The 22,153-nt window shown below is 54.7% G+C and overlaps 2 protein-coding genes across 2 annotated transcripts; both read right to left on the minus strand.

The window, feature by feature from the left end:
* Window positions 1-81: 81 nt before the first annotated feature.
* On the minus strand, window positions 82-5,713 carry Acy3 (aminoacylase 3). Its single transcript, XM_028871746.2, is given in 9 exon segments — window positions 82-447; window positions 1,169-1,260; window positions 1,263-1,277; window positions 1,378-1,485; window positions 1,680-1,773; window positions 2,026-2,221; window positions 2,654-3,181; window positions 4,217-4,383; window positions 5,182-5,713. Coding segments are annotated over 7 exon segments (957 nt in total). The 5' UTR covers window positions 2,890-3,181; window positions 4,217-4,383; window positions 5,182-5,713; the 3' UTR covers window positions 82-231.
* Window positions 5,714-8,639: 2,926 nt separating this feature from the next.
* LOC114695306 (aldehyde dehydrogenase family 3 member B2) lies at window positions 8,640-21,771 on the minus strand. Its single transcript, XM_028872597.2, is given in 11 exon segments — window positions 8,640-9,770; window positions 10,022-10,121; window positions 11,192-11,358; window positions 11,741-12,056; window positions 12,058-12,128; window positions 12,421-12,502; window positions 12,616-12,701; window positions 12,819-12,939; window positions 13,152-13,262; window positions 13,650-13,811; window positions 21,052-21,771. Coding segments are annotated over 9 exon segments (1,221 nt in total). The 5' UTR covers window positions 13,245-13,262; window positions 13,650-13,811; window positions 21,052-21,771; the 3' UTR covers window positions 8,640-9,585.
* Between the last annotated feature and the right edge of the window lie 382 nt (window positions 21,772-22,153).

Genomic DNA, 22,153 nt, shown 5'->3' on the forward strand with positions numbered 1-22,153 from the left:
GTCCTGTGGACGTCCCTCCTCTCCTCCACCCACCTCCCTATTCGAAGAGAGGCCATGCTGGGCAGAGAACAGGAACCGTGGTCTCCAGGCACATTGCATTTATATCATGAGATTGGTTGTCTGGCAAGGGACGTGGTGCCCAGGGTAGGACAGTGGACCCTGGGCTTGGAACTATGCCTTAGGACTGATTGTTCAGAAAGGGAGAATGAGACCAGGCATGTATGACTTGGGTTAGGGGGCCAGGGTGGAGCTGGAGGTCAGTTCTGGCAAGGCAGGCACAGAGACCTGGATCCTCTCAGATTTCAGGAAAGCCACGTGCTTCTCATAGTAGGCAGCCTCATTAATGAACACAGGATACACAGTGGAGTTCCCCTCATACAGTACGTCCTCACCACTGAACAGCTTGAAGATGGGTTCACCAGGCTTCAATGGCTCAAAGTCGTGGTCCTAGGAGAAGAGCCAAGGCCAAGGTTGCTGGGGCCATGACCTCTGCACCCCATACTCCCCAGGAGGGAGTAACTCCAGGCTTGCCAAGGAGCACTGACTGAAGACAGGGTTGGTTCTGAGAGATGTGTCATCAACTACAAGAACTTCATGGAGTATACTATGCAAATTAGTATGGCTATGACATCATCAGGAAATACCCTCTCACCAGAATTGCTTCTGTACAGTCCCCTCTTGGACAAAATATAGAACATGCTTATATTTTTTAAGGTAAACTCCCGAAAATAGCTGTAATGTAACTGTTGTTACATAGCATTTGCAAAGCATATGGGCAGTTAGGATGCTCTACCAGGTGTCAAATGCTCTAGAAGGTACTAAGACTGCTGCAGGAAAAGGCCGTCAAGACTGCACAAGACCCTGTTCAACAGCGACCCCTTGTGGACAGTTAGCTCACAGACACGGGTCTGCTCACATATCCATGGGAAAAGAATATTTGCATTTCCAATCAAGTGGCTTGGTTCCTGTCCCCTCCCCTCTGCTTCTTCTGTCAAAGAGCAGCCACCCAGGAGTGTGAAGATTACTGTGGCTCCAAATGCCAGGTGCATGGTGGGGCAACAAGTGCAGGCATGGACTGGATCAGCCTCTGGTCCAGCCACGGTTCTAAGGTAGTGGGGGCTCTGTCTGACTCTCAGGGTAACCCCCACACGCTCCCCACAGTACCGACCTGCAGCTGAGGGTGCACAGTGCCAGCCAGGTCACCGTCTGAGGTGCGTGGGAAGTCCACCTTGCCCAAGTTCCTGTAGATGTCTATCTCAAGGCGGGAAAAGCCATGCCTATGTAGAGGTTGGGTATAACCGTCTGTCCATTTCTCCGTTTTCCAGGAGCCAGCCCTTAGTTTCCTTAGTTTCCCTGCAAGCTATTGTGGGGCCTCACCTTGGTTGTAGAGCTCGATGAAGTCCAGAATGGACGCCACCAGGGTTCTCATCCGTGAGAACAGGTCGGCCCGCAGCACGCCCTGAGGCTGGGGGCCCATCTCCAGACCTGGGGACCAGGAAAGGAGATGTCAGGCAGGTGTCCCAGGCCCAGACACCTACAGGAAGGAGGTCCTGCCCTTCTGGGTCCTGACTCCGCCCTCCGAGCGTCTTCCCACCCCTTCCAACTCCGCCTCTCCAGGCCCTGACTCCGCCCTTCTGGCCCCTTTCCTCTCCTCCCTGCTGATTCCCCATCCTCCTCACAGATTCCGTTCTTGGACACAGATTCCAAGCTGTAGGTCTCCATCCCTGGTGGATCGTACTGGAAGAGGCGGCAGGGCAGCCCCGGGTTCTGCCGCTGTGGGGTGAGAGGAGCCAGTCAGGACCCAGGCCTTGTTGAGAGGGAAACTGAGGCACTGAGGCTGGGAAGAGCAGTGTACAGGAAGCACAGAGTCATCCACCCTGCCCCACCTCTCTCCCTTGGTTGGAAGGTTCCAGAGAGTCTGGAGTACCTGCAGGTGGCAGGCCCCTGGGGACAGGGGACAGGCAGAGGTGGCACAGGTCACTCTGTCCCCTCCCTGCCCTCCCTCTCCTGCCCTCTAGGGACCACCTGTAGGTAGTGGCACAGGTGCAAGTTGAGGGCGTTGTGGGAGCCTGCAGAGATGAGGCAGACTCCAGTGTTGGCTGTGGTGTTGTGCAGGTCTAGGATAAAGTCGAAGGCCCGGTCTGTGCCCTTGGGACCCAGTAGCTCGTTCAGCTCTCGGGCTCTTGTCACCTCATATGGGTCATCGGGAGTGACTGTGGAACTGTGGGGAAAGGAGTAGGGGACACCAGTCCCATCATCTCAATCAATCTCCTTTTTCTTGGCTAACTTCTCACCTTTGAGGGCTTGGCTGAGAATGCTACCTCCTACAAGAAGCCTTCCCTGACTGCTTTTGGCCAGGTTGGAGGCTTCATGTAGCACTCCCTCCCACTTCCTCTGTGTCCCCAGTAACCTGAGGCTCACACCTTGGTCCTAGTTCCCATGCTAATCTCACTCCAGAGTCTGGCCTAAGGTTCAGTGACTGACCCAGCTTGCCATCAGGATAGACTTTTTGGAAGAGGTGACTATGATCTGGAGCTCTCTAAACCAGAGGGTCAATGAGCAAAGGCAAGGGTAGCTTGCTCTCCACAGGGGTGGGTCTGCAGGGATGCTAGTACCCAGATGCGGACCAGCCAACCTGGCCAAGCCTACTCACTTGAGGAAGGTGAGGGTGAAGGTGCGGTTGAGATCACGGTCCATGTAACGGCGACAGGCAGCTGTGGCTGCTGGGTTGGCCAGAACTGGCATGGCTGAGAAACTGGGTCTCTGAAGCTCCCCTGGGGCCTGCAGCCAATGCCGGACCAGGTGGACGCCACACATCTCATTTCCGTGGGTGCCCCCAGTCACAGCCACTCGGCGCAGGGGCTCCCGGGGCACAGGAAGGGAGCACATCGCAGTGTGGGTCAGGAGTCCACAAGAGACAGAGCTGGACAGTAGGGTGAGCTCCCCAGGCTCTGAGGAGTCTGAGACAGGGGGCTGCTCGTGAAGAGGTAGCTAGGTGGTAGTGTCAGCTGTGTCCCACCTGTACCCAGAAGCCAAGTTCAAGGACACCGTCAGCCAAATTTTTGTTCCACTTGGAACCTCAGTCCCGCCTCAGGAACTTTCTGTGAGGGTGGGTGTTGCTCTCCCCGATTTTCTCTTGGAGGAGACTTTCCTTGATGCTTTTAGAAGAAGTTTCTTCCACCTGTGAAACCAACAGGAGAGCCACCTTGTTAAGGAGCCACGATGTCATACATTGTTACTAAGTCTCCAAGCCTTACAAGCAGTTTCTGTTCCGGAAACCGAATGTATCCTGCAAGCCATGTTTTTCAACCTGTGCTGAACTTGTGACCCCAGGATATATGCCCAGCCTTGTTAAACCCCTGAACACCGGTGGTGACCCCCCTTCCACATGACGTGTTCTTGCACTTACCTACCCCACCGGCGGCCTTGACCTCCGAGGCCCCCACTCTTCTGTCCGTGTGCTAACAGCCGATAATCTCCACAGCTGTTTTCTATCAACCTAACCCTTCCCCATAAAAGGGACCTCAAAAGCCAGGGAGGGGCTGCCCTCCGAAACCCCGACTTAGGGAGAGACTGCCATCTGGCCAGTCCCTTGTACACCTCTAAATACAGCTTGCTTTAATCAGGCAGCTGTGGAAATGTTTTTCCCCACTCAGGTCTAACACCCCTAAGCTGAGAAGAGGGACTCGGACATTCAGAAGGGTGACCTGGTCCCACCCACACCATCCTCACCATAGAACCATACACCCATTTTATAGATGGTAAGCCAATGCCAAGCTTTCCAGGGAGAAGAGACTGTCACCCCATTAGCTATGTAGCAAGCATGTGGGCCCCAGGCCACCCCCGCACCCGCCTCTGGACTGGCAGGAAGCCTCGGCAAGGCCTCTTACCTGCTGGGCTTCCCTAGGCCACAGGCCTATGTGTCTGTCTGTCCACTTCCTAGCCCGCTGTATTTACGGGCCTGGAGGCCGCAGGCAGGGAGTATTTGTACCCAGTTAGTGGAGATCTGGGGGCGGTGGCCGGGCTGAGATCCAAGCAGCCAAAGTTCGCAGGGCCCCGCCTCCACCCCCCAGCTCCACCTGCCCTGACTCCCCACGGTCTAATGGGTCCAGGTCCCTGGGGCAGGCTCCTGTCCTTGCCCTCTGCTCCTCCTCTGGGAATGGGGACAGTTCTGCCTGCCAGGGCCGCTGAGGACCCCTGCTGGAACTGCACTTACCCTTGGAAAATGAATCCCAGAGACTCCTGACTTGGACCGATGACTCCCAGTCCTCGGAAAGGATGGGGCTTTGCCAACGGGCAAGGAAGCCCCCTGGTTCGACACGGGGAGACAAGGCCTGCCTGCTGTCCTGCCTGGATCCACCCGGAGAGGCGCTTTCCATGAAGCTGCTTAGGACAGAGAGCAGTGGGTGGTGACTTGGTCGTGGCTGCACCAGCCTGGTACCTTGGGGACCATCAGAAAAGAAGCCACCTTCCTTCTGCCTCTTTAGTGTCGCCCTCTGCCCTTGCATCTCTCAGGGCACTTCTCCCACTTCTTAAGGCTGTGACCCATGGGGTTCAGTATAGGTCACTGATGCTTCAAACAAAATTGCAGAAGCTTTTGCTTTAGTCTTTGTGGTCGCCAAGGACGCTGTAACTGAAATGGCTTTATTTGCTCTGTTTTGGGAAACAGCCCTCAGACTCAGTTTACAGATGTGGAAACTGAGGCCCAGGCAGAGTAGCTAAGGGTGCACTGAACACAGGAGACAGTTGGACCTGGAAGACAGGGTCTGACCCTTTCCGTTCCCTGCTGCCTCTATAGGGTCCTGGGGAAGGGCAAAGGGGAAGTCCTTGTCCCCTGAACCAGAGCCGTCCCTCTCACTGAGCTCAACTGTCCCCTGGCAGGAGCCAAGCACTGTTCAGAGGTCGCTGAGCAGAGAGGCAAGACGGAGGCAGTGAACTGTTGCAGCCCGCTGAAGCATGCAGTCCGCTTAAGCATGCAGTCCGCTTATCTGTTTGTTGTTCCTGCTGTAGGTTCAAGCTGACCAGTTTGGGGCTTCTGGGTGGCCAGGGTCCTCCGGGCTAACTTTGCTCAAAGCCACGTAGACCGCTGACTCCCGTGGCCTAAGCCTGCCCTCTTACCCTCCCCCGCCCTGTGTCTCTGCGAAGTCGATGTGGGGAGGAGAGTGGGCACCTGTGGCTCACCTTAGTCCTCCGCAGTCCTTTGGCGGAGCGCTGGAGGCGGTGGAGTGTGGTCCTGAGCACCCTTTCTGGAGTCTGGGGCCTCAGCTGAGAGAGGCAGAGACCTCCATGAGGCCTACGCAGAGGGTCACCGAACCTTTTGTTGACAGTTCCTAGCAGCTGTTCGCCAAGCCCTTTCCCCGTAGGTGGCGGGGGTGTCGGAGGAGATCGGAACAGATCAGTCCGCCCGCCCCGGGGGCCGGTCCCCTTCCCAGTCCCCGCTGTGCTCCAGCCCAAAGCCTCCGTGTTCAATCTGAAAGCCGCCAGCTGCTGGGGTCCTGCTGACTCCCGCAGGGCCTCAGAAGAAGGAATTCTTGGCTGTTTAGGCGGGTGGCAGTGTCCTAGCGCTTCCTGCCAGGAGACGCGGAGCTACGGGGAGGGCAGCCGCGAGGAGTGAGTGCCTCACTTCCTGGGCTTCTCTGTTTCTGCGGTTTCTAGACTGGAAATGGGGCTGGGCGCCAACATGTAAACACAATCGTAGTTTCTCTCTCTCTCTCTCTCTCTCTCTCTCTCTTCTCTCTCTCTCTCTCTCTCTCTCTCTCTCTCTCTCTCTCTCTCTCTCTCTCTCTCTCTCTCTCTCTCTCTCCTCTCTCTCTCTCCCCAAACCCAAGGAAACAGAGGGGCCCCTGAGAAGCTGTGTGACCCGGAGTCAGCGTCTTCCCTGGGCCTTGGATCCTGTATGGGAAGTGGGGTGGGGCACCTGTGGGGAGTAGGGGCGGAGCAAGAGCAAGCCTGGAAAACTGGCATGGGCAAGAACGCCCCAAGGTGAACACGGCCTGAGCAATGCCCATCACAGTATCCACAGGCCCAGCATCTCCCTAGTTAGGGCAGCTGAGGCCCAGAAAGGCATCAGAACCAAGCTCCCCGCTCTCCCCAAGTTGTAAATCTTGGTCCAAGAGGGCCTTGGGGCCTGAGATCCATGCCTGAGGGTCATGGACCCAGCGGCTTTGGAACCCCTGCCTGACCCTCCACTCTCCTGGCCAGGCTATGGCTCCTCTGGCCTGCCTGTCACATCTTGATCAAGGTCCATCAGCCTTGCTCCCTGTGCCCGGTCCGCTGAGTCCTCAGGGAAGTGCCACTGGCCACCCCACCCCCACCCCCCAGCTTCTCCAGCCTGCTCTGTCCTGTCCATCCTTCACAAATGGCCTCCCATCTCCAAAGGTGACATCTGAGACACACTGTGTGTCATGTAGCCGCGCCTCCAGCTTCCTTCTGGGATGGAATCTCCCAGGCAACAGTGCTTGGCCACTCTGAGAGGGAGGCTGTGGCCTTGCAGGGCTGTGGCATCTGCCTGGTGTTTTCTGCCAAGGACTAGGGGATGACAGTTGGCTTTGTCTTTCTCTGAAAGCGCTTTGGATGCCAGCCCCGGGGAATGAGCCAGGGGAGGACCTGGGAGGCTGTGCCACCACGGACCAGGTCAGAGACCACATGGCCTGCACTGGGGGAACGAGCTGAGGAAGTGGACCAGGGAGAGGGCCCAGGAGGGGAGGAGAGTCAGCACCACAAGAAGGCTAGGGCCCAGCTCGGGTGAAAGGTTCACTGAATGAGAAGTTTAAATTTTGAGTCTTGCTGAAGTGGAGACCTGGAAGGGTAGCCATGTGGGCACTGACCTTGTGGTTAGACCACCATAACTAGTTCTCGAGGATGCCGAGGTGGGGACACTTCTCAAAGAGTGCATGGCTGGTTGGGGGGAGGGAGAGTTTGAGGGGTGCCTTTGTTTCTTGTCCCTCAACCCTGCCTTATTAATTTGATTTAGGTGCCAGGCAGGGCCAGCTCTGGCTGGGTACTGGGGACATGGCAACCAGCCAGAGCTGGCTTCTGTCCCCTTGTGTCTACTTTCTAGAGAACAGACCCTTGGGCAGGGGGGCATGGGAAGTCTCTTTGTATCCCTCTGGAGGGCACTGAGAACCCTCTGAGATGCGCAGGTACAGCCCCAGAGGACGGCTCTGTCTTCTGCCCTCTGCACTGTGCCAGGCAAGACTTTTGGCACTTGGTGCTGCCTCACAGAGCTAAAGCTGCCACCTCTGAAGGGACAGCGTCCTGCTTCCTGTGCCTGTGATAAAGACGCCATGACCAGAGCTACTTGGGAAGGAAGGGTTAACAGGCCTGCACAAGCCCATCACTGAAGGGAGTCAGGACAGGAACTCAAGGCAGGAACCTGAAAGCAGGAAGGAAACAGAGGCTGTGAAGGAACACTGCTTACTGGCTTGTTCCCCAGGGCTTGCTCAACCTTTCATACCCCGGGACCACCTGCCCAGGGGTGGCTCCACTCACAGTGAGCTGGGCCTCCCACCATCACTCATTAATCAGGAAAATAACCCACAGACTTGCCTGCAGGCCAGTCTGATGGGGACATTTTCTCAATTGAGGTTCCCTCTTTCCAAATGACTCTAGCTTATCAAAACACTAGCCAGCACAATCCACACAAGGGCGGGAGGCTGCTGTACACAGATATATGCTCCTACACCAGACCTGGCCTCCCAAAGCCCGTTTACAATCGGGCCTCTCCCCCCCCCCCCCCCCCCGCTCTCTCCACCTCTCTCTGCTTTCACTGTGAACTGTGACCCCTCCCTTCAGCTCTCACTCCAGTGCTGCCCTTCTGGTTTCTTGCTAACCTGCTGTCCTGGGTTTGGACCAGGAAGGATGATAGTGTCGATTTTCTTATGGCCACTCTAGCTGAAGCTAATGACACTGTGGGCCCAGCACCTATGGCTAGATTTCACCTATCACGACCCACTGGAGCCCCAGGGCAGCTCCCAAGCCTGCCACTCACCCGGCCACCTACTCAGTAACCCATCATCCCTCCATCCAACCGCCTCCCAGCCAGCCACCATCCACACACCCATCTGTTCCTCTCTCATGTATTCGTTCTGTCCTTCATCCATAAGTCCCTGTTAGGTGCCTCTGCGGTGTCCCCATGTACCATTCTGGAGATGCCATCACCCAAAATGTCTAAGACCACACTTCTTTTAATTTCTCAACCTCAGGCCACTGGCTCAGATTTCCTGTGACTCTAAGGATGAGGAGCCCAGCAAGCCAAGGCTGGGAACTGAAAGTGGCTCTGGAGTCAGGGGTAGGGATGGGGGATTGGGGAAGAACAAGGAACCAATTCCAGGGCCAGGCATGCTGTCTACCCAGCCTCCAGCCCCATAATCCTCAACAAAGCCCACCGTCTCTCAGCTCGAGCCCTGCTTTCCTCTGTGAACTCAGTACAACCCTGCCTTGACTCAAGACCTCAGTTTCCCATGTTCAGATGAAGTCTCCAGCTTTTTGTTTGTTTGTTTTTGAGATAGGGTCTCTACATACCCCTGACTGTCCTGGAACTCACTATGTAGCCCAGGCTAAAATTACAAAGAGCATAAAGATTTGCCTGTCTCTGCCTCCCAAGTGCTGGGATTAAAGTCGTGCACCACCACACTTGGTTCCAAGCCTCTATTTTTAAATTTTATTTTCCATGTATGAGTGTTTTGCCTATGAGTATGTCTGGGCATCGTATGTGTGCCTGATACCTGCTGAGGCCAGAAGAGGGTGTTGGATCCTCTTAAACTGGAGTTACAGATGGTTGTGAGCTGTGATGTGGCCTCTGGGGTCTGATCCCAGTCCTCTGGAAGAACAGTCAGTGCTCTTAACCACAGAGCTATCTCTTTAGCCCCAAGTCTCCAATTTCATATTCTACCTTTCACTACCTCTTTCTAGGAGTAGAGATGTAGCCAACACATACACACAGCCCTCCCTGGGCCAGAGCAGACATGACTAATCAACCATGCTTTCCTTCTTATTCATGATGCTTCCTGGCCTGTCATCCTATGAGCTGAACTGTATTCTGTCATGTCTGCTGAGTCATGGGGGATAGAACCTCCTGAAGCCATGAACTACCTGAGAATCTTCCCCCTTGAACTTGTCTTTTGATAGAAGTAACAGAAAAGTAACTAGTGAACACACTTCAGACAGATTCACCAATTAATCTGACCTGAGTTCAAGATCATGTCACTTCAGATGGGACAAAGCCACCCTCTGGGTGTGGATGGAGCTGTGAGCCACTGCTCTGTCTTTTGGGACCCAGTTTATGATCTGACAAAGGAAGTCCTCCTCAGTCACCAGATCTGCCCAGCCTTGGGGAGGGGGCTTCTCTGACAGCAGACCTGTCTAAACAGAGGGTCAGGAGGCTGCTGAGGGGGCTGTGCTCTGGGAAGGGATTGGACCAGCCACCTGGAGGTCCTGCTTGGCTGCAGGTCTGTTCAGAAAAAGTTCCAGAAGTGGGGTGTTTACAGGCAGACACCTGCCTTTCGGGAACCACTGGGGATGTGGGAGCAGCTGAAAGCTCAGGTAGGTCAGGGACTGGGCAGCAGCGGGGAGTCAGGGTGGTACTCATAGAAGAGTGCAGCTCTGGGAGCCCATGGCCCAGCTTATCAGCTGCTGGTTCCAGGGACCATAAGGAGGGTATCGGAGGTCATTAAGCTTTTCCATCCCCGGGCTGCGCAGCAGACAGGCTCGCTGGTGGGAGAAGGTGTCGAAGGAGAACTTGCCGTGGTACCTGCCCATCCCGCTGTTGCCTGTAAGGACACGGAGAGTGAGCGTGTGAGGACAGCACTTGTGTAGCCCTGCTTGGCAGCCTGGATAGCAGCCACCTGCTCGGGCCAGAAGTCCAAAGTTTGCAAGAGAACAGAGAAAGGCAGGGCAATCAAATAACCATTTTACAGACAGGGAAACTGAGGCCATATGAGGCCCAGGGCCTACATTCAGATGGAATAGCAAAGGACTTTCTGGGGCTGGGGCTGGATTGTGGAGGGGGCCAGGAACTCACCAACTCCCCCCAGGGGCAGGGCAGGTAGAGTCAGGTAGAGAAAACCATCGTTGCCTCCAAAGCCGCCACTGCTGGTACGTTCCAACATCTGGTTCACCACCTGAGGGAGGTGGAGCGCATGGGGCAGGAGGTGAGCCCTGACTGACTGTCCCACTGGGGGAACAGAGAGTTTTCACCCCTACATGGCCTTTCCCAGCTCCTCCCTCCACTGAGCAGTCCCACTGGGGGCACTTCATAGGGATATGTAGGGCACAAGGTCATGCCCATAACCAAGACCATGAGGAGGTCCCGACTTTGTGAGGGTGTGGTGGATCCCCACTGCAACCAGCCAGCCTCTGCCTGTGCGGTCCTGGTCGGCATTGCCCTTCAATCCCATAGGAGTTTGGTTTATGAGGAACTTTGCACACTCAGAACGGGGGAGGGGGCTCCCTCACACACCGCTTGCTGCAAGTGGAGGCTGCCCCAGCCAGGACGGACAGACAGCTGGCCGGACATGCACCTGGCACCTGTGGCCAAGCCTGTGTCCTGTCCGTGGGTGTCCCTGCCTGTGTCCTGTCCGTGGGTGTCCCTGCCTGTGTCCTGTCCGTGGGTGTCCCTGCCTGTGTCCTGTCTGTGGGTGTCCCTGCCTGTGTCCTGTCTGTGGGTGTCCCTGCCTGTGTCCTGTCCGTGGGTGTCCCTGCCTGTGTCCTGTCCTTGGGTGTCCCTGCCTGTGTCCTGTCCGTGGGTGTCCCTGCCTGTGTCCTGTCCGTGGGTGTCCCTGCCTGTGTCCTGTCTGTGGGTGTCCCTGCCTGTGTCCTGTCTGTGGGTGTCCCTGCCTGTGTCCTGTCCTTGGATGTCCCTGCCTGTGTCCTGTCCTTGGGTGTCCCTGCCTGTGTCCTGTCTGTGGGTGTCCCTGCCTGTGTCCTGTCCTTGGGTGTCTCTGCCTATGTCCTGTCCGTGGGTGTCCCTGCCTGTGTCCTGTCCTTGGGTGTCCCTGCCTGTGTCCTGTCCGTGGGTGTCCCTGCCTGTGTCCTGTCCTTGGGTGTCTTTGTGCAGTATTCAATGGAACTAGGTTGGTTGCTAAACTCAGAGCATCTGTCTAAAGCCCCAAGCAGGAGGTGTGGTCAATCGCCCCCTTTCCAGCTCCTCGGGGCCCCAGCCCTGGTGGACCCCAGCCCTGGCGGGCCCCACCTGGCTGCTGTTGGAATAGGCATACAGCGCCAGCGGCTTCTCCCTCTTGTTAATGAAGTCGATGGCCTCATCCAGGCTTTTCACGGTCACCACGGGCAGGATGGGCCCGAAGATCTCCTCCTGCATCACGGGCTCTGTCTCCTGCACGTCCACTAACACGGTGGGTGCTGTGGACAAAGGAAGAAACAGCCTCATTGGTTGTCGGGGCTTGGATGGAAACAAGGTTCCAGACTGGAGAGTGTGAGGACCTGACCTCTTAGGACTCCAGGGTCTGAGTGCCCAGAGACCGGGCCTCACTGGGCAATGAAAAGCAAATGAAAGTTTAAGCCTGTACATCTGGGTTCCAGCTCAGTAAGTCTAAAGCTGTGGGGCCCAAGGTCGGAATTTAGGAGCCACGGCTCAGTCACAGTTAAGGCACCAGAAGAGGTGAACTTAAGGATCCAAGACTCACGTTGAAGCTCACATTTAGGGTCCAATGCAGCCCCCTTCAGTATCGAAGAGCCTCAGCCCAGGTGGGCTGTGTGCCAGTGATGGGGGCAGGAGACTCACCAATGTAGCGTTCTCCCTCATCGCTCTGGCCACCAATGGCCACGCGGCCACAGCCCAGCAGTCCCTGGAGACGCTTGAAATGTTTCTGGTTGATGATTCTGCCCAGGTTAGGTGAGGTCTGTGGGTTGTCTCCATAGAAACGTGTGATGGCGTTCTGCAGGGCCGGCACCAGCCGCTCCTGCATCTCCTGGCTACACAGGATGTAATCGGGGGCCACACAGGTCTGGCCAGCATTGAAGTAGCGGAACCAGGCCACACGGTTGGCCACGGTCTGAGGGTCACAGTCGTCATCCACATAGCAGGGGTTCTTACCCCCCCAGCTCCAGGGTGATGGGCGTCAGGTGTTTGGCAGCAGCGGCCATCACGATCTTGCCTACTTGAGGGCTTCCTGAGAACATGGTCAAGAGACAAGATCTTCACCTGGCAAACTGGTCTAGGCATGAATTTTGGCCTCCTCTCTCCACAGACACCTTTCCCAGCCCAAGTTCTGGGCTGTCCCACCTATTCTGACCACCCAGGATCCAATCTCCAAGATTCTCAGAGGGCCTGGACTGGACCTCAGGGACACCTCCACCCCTTGATTGGTTCCACGCCCTGGCCTATGGCCTTATGCTTCAATGCCTTCACACTGTATTCTCTGCTGCCCCCGTCCCCAGGATCCTGGCCAGGGCCATCCTTACCCGTGAAGAAGATATAGTCAAATTTATGTTTCAGCAGCTGCCCGGTCTCCTCGGGCCCACCCAGCACCACAGCAAAGCAGCTCTGCAAGGCAGGGTGACAGCTCAGGAGGCAGCCCCGAGGACAGCAGGGACTTCCCCACTGGCCGGGACACGGGTGTGGGCATGCCGGGTGCTGACAGGCAGAGCCATGCCCACCTGGTCCAGATACTGGGGCAGCAGCTCGGCCAGCACCTTCTCTGTGTTCTTGCTTATCTCCGAGGGCTTCAGTACCACGCAGTTCCCTGCAGGAGCCAATGGGGAAGTAGAGGAGGGAGGCTGGAGCCTGCATCCCCCAGGGAACTCTGGATGCCCTCTTTGGGAAGGACCCTCAGACTAGGGGGCCCCAAAACCCCACTCACCTGCAGCAATGGCCCCCACTAGGGGCACAATCATCAAGTTCAAAGGATAATTCCAGGGTGCCACGATAAGCACCAGGCCAAAGGGCTCCTTCCGGATGAAGGCTGAGCTCAGTTTCGTGAGCTAGGATGCAGGATGACAGTCAGGTGTCAAGTGAGGAACAGTCTCCCCCCGTCCCCACACATGGGTCCTCACGCCCCTGGCTGATGGGGTCCCCAGTGAAAAGACTGGCTTACTTTGGTCTCTAGGGCAGGAAGGGGCCTGGGGCAGGCTGCCCTGTGCTCTGCCACCCCACTGTCTCCTCCACCTACCATCACCCAGACTACAGGGCTCACCAAGTTGGTGGACACAGACTCATCCTTCATCCAGGTCTGCAGGTTCTTGAGGGCCAGGTCCACCTCATTCTGGCACAGGATGATCTCACTCATGTCTGACTCGAAGGCTGACTGTGGGTGGGGTGGGGAGATCAGGTCAAGGCTGGGCTGGGGTCCACCGTTTGGAAAGGGCATGAGGTGCTTTCCTTGAGCACATAAATGCAGTATATGGTTCCATAGGGACTAATTCTGGAGTGCCACTGCCTGGCTTTGAGACTTTGAGCAAGCAACTTAACACTTGCCTCAGTTTCCCTATTTGTGACCTGAGAACAACCATCCAGCGGGCCTCTCCGTGATATTCTGTGTGCTGTCAAGTTAGTGTTGCATTCTGTTGCAAGGGTTAAACACCCCAGGAGGTTTGCTCCTCATCAAGGGCACAAGATCTCGGAAAGGATGTGGCCCAGCTTGGGAAGGACACAGGTGCACCTGTCTAGTGCCCCTCCCATCCCCCCACAGCACCTTGCCCACGTCCTTGGCCAGTGCATCCTGCAGCAGCTGCTTGTTGTCCTGCAAGAATTGGCCCAGTCTCTGTAGCTGTGATGTCCGGAACTCAGCAGCCTAGTCCGCCCTGCGTTGAAAGTCTCCCGCAGCCTCCGGAGTGTGTCCTCAGCGGGGTCCACCCTGCAGGATGGGACAGTGTTCACTGGGAGCTTGTGCACCCCTCAACCTTTGGGAAGAGCTTCAGCAGCCCCAGGGCCCAAGGCAGCCCCGCAAATGCCCCACTTGCCCATTCTCCCAAGCCCCTACCCTGAGTTTCATATCCCTTGGATGAAGTTTCATACCCCATGGACCAGTTGCTACAGAATGGTGTTGTGTGCACATGGGGTTATTGTATGTGTCTGATTTGTTTTAATGACATTTTGTTTGTCATTGTTTAAAATAAGCAATTTAATAGCTTTCTTTCTTTTTTTTAAATTGTATTTATTTTGGGATGTGAAGAGAGGCACTCATACTGTGTGTGTGTGAAGGTCAGAGGACAAATTGTGGGGTCAATTCTCCCCTTCCACCTTTCTCTGGGTCCCCACAATCAAACACAGGTCACCAAGCTCGTGTGCGAAGTGAGTGTCTACCTTGCTGAGCCATCTCATCTCACCAGCCCCCCCCCCTCCCACCCGAGAGTGCAGATCCACTCGGCTCCAGAGTAGAGCTGTCTGGTAAGGCCACTCTCCAACCAGCCGAGCTTCAGGCTGTGCAGTGAGCTCCAGGTTCCCAGCTTTGTGAGCTGCCACCACGCTGGGGTGGGCCTTGGAGATGCAGCTGTCCCTGAGTCATTTCTGCTTCGTAAGCCACCCCTCACCCGTCTCCTGTGAGTGACCTGCAATCAAAGTCATTGGTTTACCAGGCTGGACTTTGGTGGTAGCCGTACTTTGGTCCGTCATGGGATCCCTGTCTGGGGTGAGCAGATCTTTGCGTTTTGTCCCTGAAGTAGAAGTTGTGCCCCACAACAGTAGCCCAGGCTGCCTCCAACTCTGATGCTGATATTTATATGCTTGTGTGTGAATGTGCATGTGTGCCTGTATCCACGAGTGACTGTTTTCAAGTGTCTACAAGTAAGGAGTGTGTGTCAGCGCATTTATCTTTGTGTGCACACCCGAGCGTCTGTGTACATGTGTCCTGTGCGGTGAGTTGGGTGGGAATAGGTGTTGCTTTGCATCTGTGTGGACAGGAACAGCACATGCTGGGACCTGCTCACAGCCCCGAGAGGGGGCAGGAACAGCACCTCTGTGGTGCCCTTGAAGTCCGGCCCCATGCACACCGACACCCTCCCTTGACTTCAGCAGGTCACCATCCTGGTTAATGACATCCCGACACACATTCCTGCAGACGGTGCCTCGCTTGTGGACAAAGATACTCTCAGAACAGTGCCACCACACACATCCACAACCAAGGCAGTGAACAGAATCCTACAACAGCGCCTCTGTGGACAGAACTCTCAGGACAGCGCCCCCTGTGGACAGAACTCTCAGGACAGCGCCCCCTGTGGACAGAACTCTCAGGACAGCGCCCCCTGTGGACAGAACTCTCAGGACAGCGCCCCCCTGTGGACAGAACTCTCAGGACAGCGTCCCCTGAGGACAGAACTCTCAGGACAGCGCCCCCTGTGGACAGAACTCTCAGGACAGCGCCCCCTGTGGACAGAACTCACAGGACAGCGCCCCCTGTGGACAGAACTCTCAGGACAGCGCCCCCTGTGGACAGAACTCTCAGACAGGTACAGCGCTCCCCTGTGGACAGAACTCTCAGGACAGCGCCCCCTGTGGACAGAACTCTCAGGACAGCGCCCCCTGTGGACAGAACTCTCAGGACAGAGACTGTTCCTAAGAACAAGAGGCAAAGTTGAGCAGACAGGGCAGGCTCTGAGGGGCTGTCCCAGCTGAGGAATGTGGGGAGACAGGAGAGTACAGACTTGCCCTCCTCCCCAGGGCAGGGCTGCTGATTTCCTGGCTGAGGCTTCCACATTCATGTGCCCTTCCCCTGGGGCCAGCAGCAGGAGGCAGCTCACAGCAGCGTTGCTGAGGACTGTCCCTGTGAGGCAGCCGGTGCAAAGGCCTGTGGTGCAGATTTTGAGCGATGAGATGCAGCGGGGCAGGTGTCGTGATGGGACCTCTAAGAGGGAGCTGTGGTAGAGTCTGTGGACATCAAATACAATATGGAACAAAACTAGAAGGAAGTCAGAGCTGGCAGTTGGACCGAAGGGTGGCAGTGCCATCTCATTTAAGTCCTGGAGGTATCATTACCCCATACTAAGGATGAGAAAGTGAGACTCGGAGGGTCCAGCTGATTCACCCTAATTAGCTTTGCCTGTCAACCTGACACAGCCTAGAGTCACCTGAGAAGCGAGTCACAAATGAGGACTTGCCCAGACCAGGTTTGCCTGTGTGCGTGTCTGTGGGGGATTGTGTTGATTGATAGTTGACATAGGCAGCCTGGTCGACTGTGGGCGGCACCATCCCCCAGGTCAGTGGTCCTGGCCTGTATAAGAAAGCTAGCTGAGAAGAACCCTGTGAGCTACAGCAAGCGGCACCCTCCATGGTTTCTGTCTACTTCCTTGGCTTTGAGTTAGCTCCTGCGTTGATTTCCCTCAGTGATGGTCTGTAACCTGTAAGCGAAATCAAGCCTTTCCTCCTGTAAGCTGCTTCTGGGCCGGGCATTTTATCACAGTTACAGAGAGGAAGTGAGAAAACCCTCCTCAAGCTTATCAGCCCCCATGGGTCTCTCCTCCACCAACACTGTGACCATGTTCCAATGTGCGTCCCACACGGGGTGTGTGTGGGGTTGTGTGTGTATGGTGTGTGTGTTCACATGTATGAGTGAGGGCTTGTATGTGTGCAGATGCATGTGTGGGTGTGGGTGGAGACCAGAGACTGACACCTGCTGCCTTCCCCAAGCCCCTTTATTTAATGAACCAGAAGCCATCCCTGAACCTAGAGCTCACCACTTTGGCTGCTCTAGTTGGGGTGGCCGAGGGGCTTCCTGTCTCTGCTTCCCAACAGTGGCTTAACAGGTGGGCTGGTACGCCCCCCTGGATTTTGCTTGGGTGTGGGGGATCACCATGTATGTGTGATGGGTTTGGGGCAGGGTCTTATTACGCAGCCTTAGCCAGCCTGGTACACTTGAAGCAATCCTCCTGCCCCTGAGTATGGAGGTGACTTGTTGTGCCTGCTGCCACACTAAGCCTCTAGTTACATGTTTTTATCATCTCCTCCATGCCTGTTGGTAGCATCCAACTTTTCTTTCTTTCTTTTTTTTCTTTTTTTTGAGACAGGGCTTCTCTGGGTAGCTTTGCAGCCTTCCTGGAACTCACTCTGTAGCCCAGGCTGGCCTCGAACTCACGGAGATCCACCTGGCTCTGCCTCCGGAGTGCTGGGATTAAAGGCGTGCGCCACCACTGCCCGGCTCATCCACTGCCCGGCTCATCCAACTTTTCTAATAGAATGTCACATTTCCAGAGCCACAGTGAACAGGGCTCTTTTTTTTTTCTTTAAGACCAAGTCTCACTATGTAGCTCTAGCTGGCCTGGCACTCTCTGCGTAGATCAGGCTGCCTCAGACTCATAGAAATGTACCTCCCTCTGCCTTCAGAGTGCTGGGATTAAAGACATGCGCCATTCAGCGCAATGATAGGATCTTTGTTTTAAAAAAATCATTTTTATTTCATGTGCATTGGTGTTTTGTCTACATGTGTATCTGTGTGAGGTTGTTGGGTCCTCTATGTGTGGGTGTTGGATCTCCTGGAACTAGAGTTACAGACAGTTACGAGCTGCCAGCACTCCAGAGGCAAAGGCAGGTGGATCTCTGTGAATCTGAGGCCATCCTGGGCTACATAGTAAGTTCCAGGGCAGCCAGAGCTACGTAGTGAGACCCTACCTCAAACAAACAAGACCCTCAGCTCTGGCCTTGCAGTCCCCTCCTTTCTGGCACCCTAATCACAGCTCTGGTGTCCCTTGCCAGGTCTCCATCTGCTCATATGGCTGTCACCTTCAGCAGTATGGAGCTCCTCCAGACAGGATGGGTTGTCCCTGGTCCTAGGGGTCTTGAGTGCTTCCTATCTGTTACAGGAACATGAGGCTCAGAAGGAGAAAGCAGACAGCTGTACCTCTGCCCTCAGTCCCTGGTCCTGTTGCCACTGTCCTGTCCTAAGCTCAGCAGGTGATCTCAACCCCTCGGCTCCCAGCCCCATCCCTCACCTATGACCCATACCCCATTTCCACCAGTGACTGTCACCCACCCAAGGCCTTTTGCACTAAGACCCTCTGCCGCCAGTACCCGTGACCCTACCTACCCCACTGAGGGCTCCGAGCCTGTTTCCGTAGCAGACATTCTGGTTCCAGATGTGGGGCTCCTTTTTTAGCCAGGCTCTCTCTTGCCTCTGCTGATCCTTCTAGGTGGGACCACAGTAGGGCCACACTACCCTGGCAGTGCAGGCCGGAGCTCTAACAGATGGTGGATGGGGCAGCCGCCTCCTAAATCCCACACTCTCCCTCTGCACTGCCTCCCGGGTACAGCTATAGGGAACCGGAATGGCAGGCTGTGCAGGCTTCTCTGTGGGTCTGAATGTTCTGGAGAGGCTGACAGGAAGTTAGCTGGTGGGGAGAAAAGTCATGGGGGTTGGAGGTGAAAACAAACCTCCTCAGGTCCCTGACAGCCCCTCCAGGTCCCTCCAGGAAGCCTCCACAGGCTAAATCATCTCCATCCTCTCTCACACACAATCAGGGTGTCCCTGTCTAGAAGAGAAATTGTGGTACTTTTATTTGCACTCTCCTGTGACCAAATGACACAGGGGACAGAGGAAGGGGCACTGACGGTTGTAGAGGACACTCTGCAGGCAGGGGAATTGCTCCAGTGGGGGAATGTCACTCATGTCTGCATTTCCTATTTACTGTGTGATCCTAGTCAAGTTACCTACCCTCTCTAAGCTTAATGTCTCATATATATATAATTTTTCGTGTTTTGCCTGCATGTATATATGTGTACCATGTTGCATTCCTGGTGCCCGCAGAGGCCAGAAGAAGGCATCAGATACCCTGGAACTGGAGTTACAGGTGGTGTGAGATGCCATCTGAGGTGAGTGCTAGGAAGTAGGCCCAGGTCCTCTGGAAGAGCAGTCAGTGCTGGTAACCACTGAGCCATCTCTCCAATCCCTTATCATCATGAGAGTTTTGAGACTGTCCTGGGAGTGGGAAGACACGATCTCAGCTTCTGGCACAAGTCAGTGTTTCTGGGTCTGCGGCACTGGTGGATCCCAGTGTTTCTGTGGACACTCACTGAGGTTCTTCTCCTCGGGTCTGAGAAGCAGGAGACTGAGCTCAGGCCCTGCTGCTGTCTCTCACTGATGGCCAGACCCTGTCCCCACCCTCCCTGACCAGCATCAATACACCCCCAGTTCAGGGTTGCAGAGAGGGTGTCTCTGGGCCAGCAGGTGTCTGCCATAACCCTTCCTTGTGGTTGGATCTGAGTCAGGGGGAGCCACAGCACACTACAAACCCCTGACCCCTGAATCTTTGCTAGTTTTAGAGCTAAATGCCCAATGTGGGCCCAGGAAGGGAGCACAGTGTGAGCCAGGGGGGCCAGAGGATGGTGTCTCAGGGGTGGCCTTGCCTAAGAGCAGCAGGAGGGTCCCAGAGATGATTTCCCATGCCCAGTTGTGAAGCTATACAGTGTGCAGGCTACAGGCTGTGTGAATCCTAACTCAGTAGAGCTGCCATCTCAAGAAAACTAAACCATGGAGGAACCCACACAACCTGTGAATAAAATATCTCAGATCCCAACAGCAGTGGGCAGAGTGTGAAATCAAATCATTAAGGAGCTTCCTGGACCCTGCTCTGTCCTGTCCTGGGGCTGCTGTGACAAAAGACTCCAAGTGGATGAGAGAGCAGAGCTGTGTTCTCTCACCACACTGAAGAGAGAAATCCACAATGGAGCCAAGTAGGGTGGCTCACATGTGTAGCTCCAGTCCTCACGCAGCTGAGCCAGGAGAGTTGCCATGAGTTCAAGGACAGGCTGGTCTACATACTGAGACCCTATCTCAGACAAGAAAAAGTAAATAAAAATATGCTGAGGCCCTGATCCCTAAAAGCCTGTGGGGGAGGGGCCCCTTGCTTCTTCCAGCTCCAGGTAACTGTCAAGAATCCTGGTTTGTAGCCACACCACCTCGGTCTCCTCCTATCTTTACTTAACCTTTGTCTCAGGACACAGCTAATCCTGTCTCTGTCTTGTCTCAGAACACATCAGCCCAGCCCCCCTTTCTCTTTCAGCAATCCTGGCCTCCCACATGCTTGGCAAATAGTCTACCATGGAGCTACTCCCTGCCCCCTGCTTCTCTCTTATTAGGCTCCTGAGACGGAAGTTAGCACCATGTGGATGACCCTCCTTAGCTCCATCAGAAGTTGTGGTGGAGGGAACTGTGGCAACATTCCTGCCGGGATGCCTGGCCCGCCTCCAGAGAGCAGCACCTAGCCCCAATCCATCTTTAAAAGTTCAGCAGATACCCTTTGTTTCTCTTGTCGCCCGATGGGAATCTTGTCTGAGAGTCTCCCAAGGATACAAGCCTATGCAAAACCTTGGTTCAGGAAACCCAGAAAACTGTGGTACCTGATGAATCGGATGAATAGAGAAATTTGCGCTTGGCATTGTATTTTTGGAGGCTTCATTCAGGTTGTTTTGAGCGTATGGAAATGAACTGGCTAAACTGTAAATATAGAGAAAAATAAAAATGCTCTGGGAGAAGGGAAAGTGTTTCAGTCATTAGAGACTGGATCCCCCTGCAGCCACGAAAGGCTAAATTCATTCTTAAGGTGCCTCTGAGTTTTCTTTCCCCAGATCTGTGTGAACTCACACCCCTGTTGTTATGAATTATTATGACAGGGCCCCATGGGTATCCCGAGTGTGCAGGGAAACATGCTGGGCAGATGCAGCTGCAGGCTGGGCAGATGCCCGCCATGCGGGTATGACAGCTGCAGCAGCCAGTAATTTGCAGCCCAGATGCTGCATCCACATGGAGAGTTTATTGTACTAGAGAGAGAAAGAGGCAGAGACAGAGAGAGAGAGAGAGAGAGAGAGAAGAGAGAGAGAGAGAGAGAGAGAGAGAGGGAGGGAGGAAGGGAGGAAGGGGGAAGTGCACACCTCATGGGAGGAAAAGCAGGAGAGAGAGAGAAGGGGCAGAGTTTTTCCTTAAAAAGAGGCTTCTACATTAGGACACAGGGCAGCCCCAAAGGTCAGGATCAGAATATTAACATTTCTCCATTTTGATTAATATAAAAAGAGGTGAGTTAGGGGAGCAAGTGGGGGAACAAGGGCACCGAATTCCCAAGGCCACTTCAAGGGGCAAAGTGTGTGTGTGGGGTAAGCCAGGAGTCACTCACGGTGGGAGGCCTGAGTGAAGAAGCGGTGTTAGCTGTCATTGTGGAAATCTCTGGTGTGGAGATCTCAGGTGTCTGCTCCTTGAGGTTGCTGGGAGAAAAAATAGATGGTTATCATTGGCCTTAGGAGCTGTGCTAGCCATGGGTAGAATGATAACTGCCAGAAAGAATGGAACAGGGAAGGGCCCTGGTTGTACAGAAGAGACTCGTGAGTAGGTATGCCCTTCATTGGGACGTCTTGGAAAACCAGGTTCCAGTAGCTGGGCAGGTGCCCGCCTGAGCCTGGAGAGGTGGCACCAGCAATGAATTGAGGGATGAGTTCTTCAGGATGGTAGGAACCATCACATCTGTCATTTCTCTGGAGGTGGGGGTGCTTCCATCCCAGTGGGTGTCCTTGGCTGGGGGTTGGCATCCTTGGAGCTGGTGCCAGCTGGTGCAGGGGCTGGCATATCTGGAGAGCTCCTTGGCCCAGGCCGGAGGAGGGAGGCTGCAAAGGGTTCTCAAAAATGGGTGAGGTTAAAGTGGGCTCTGGAGACTGCTAGGTTTGGTCAGACCAGAGTCTTGATGCAGTAGCAGAACTTTTCCCAGGGACTTATAGGTATCTGTAAGACAGTGGACTAGATTTACATCATAGCAAGAGGGTTGAAAATCCATAGACATTTAAGGATTCTTAAGAATTGTTTGGGTTGGGGATTTAGCTCAGTGGTAGAAGCCCTGGGTTTGATCCTCAGCTTAAAAAAAAAAAATCTTCTTAGCTGGATGGTGGTGGCACACACCTTTAATCGCAGCACTCCGGAGGCAGAGCCAGGCGGATCTCTGTGAGTTCGAGGCCAGCCTGGGCTACAGAGTTCCAGGACAGACTCCAAAGCTACATAGAGAAACCCTGTCTCAAAAAAAAAGAACTGTTTGTAGTCAATGCTGTATCATTTTATCAAAGCTGCATTTATTAATATTAAAGTTTTGAACCTCTGGAGTTATATCTGAAACCAGTCTATCTGTACCATGAAGTCTGTGAATGAGGTATAGCTGTCCTTAATTTTTTTTTAAGAGAACATATTTTTTTTTAAAGATTTATTTTTTTATTATGTATGCTACAATGTTCTGT

The sequence above is a fragment of the Peromyscus leucopus genome, chromosome 1 (genome assembly GCF_004664715.2).
Source record: "Peromyscus leucopus breed LL Stock chromosome 1, UCI_PerLeu_2.1, whole genome shotgun sequence".
Taxonomy (NCBI): Eukaryota; Metazoa; Chordata; class Mammalia; order Rodentia; family Cricetidae; genus Peromyscus; species Peromyscus leucopus.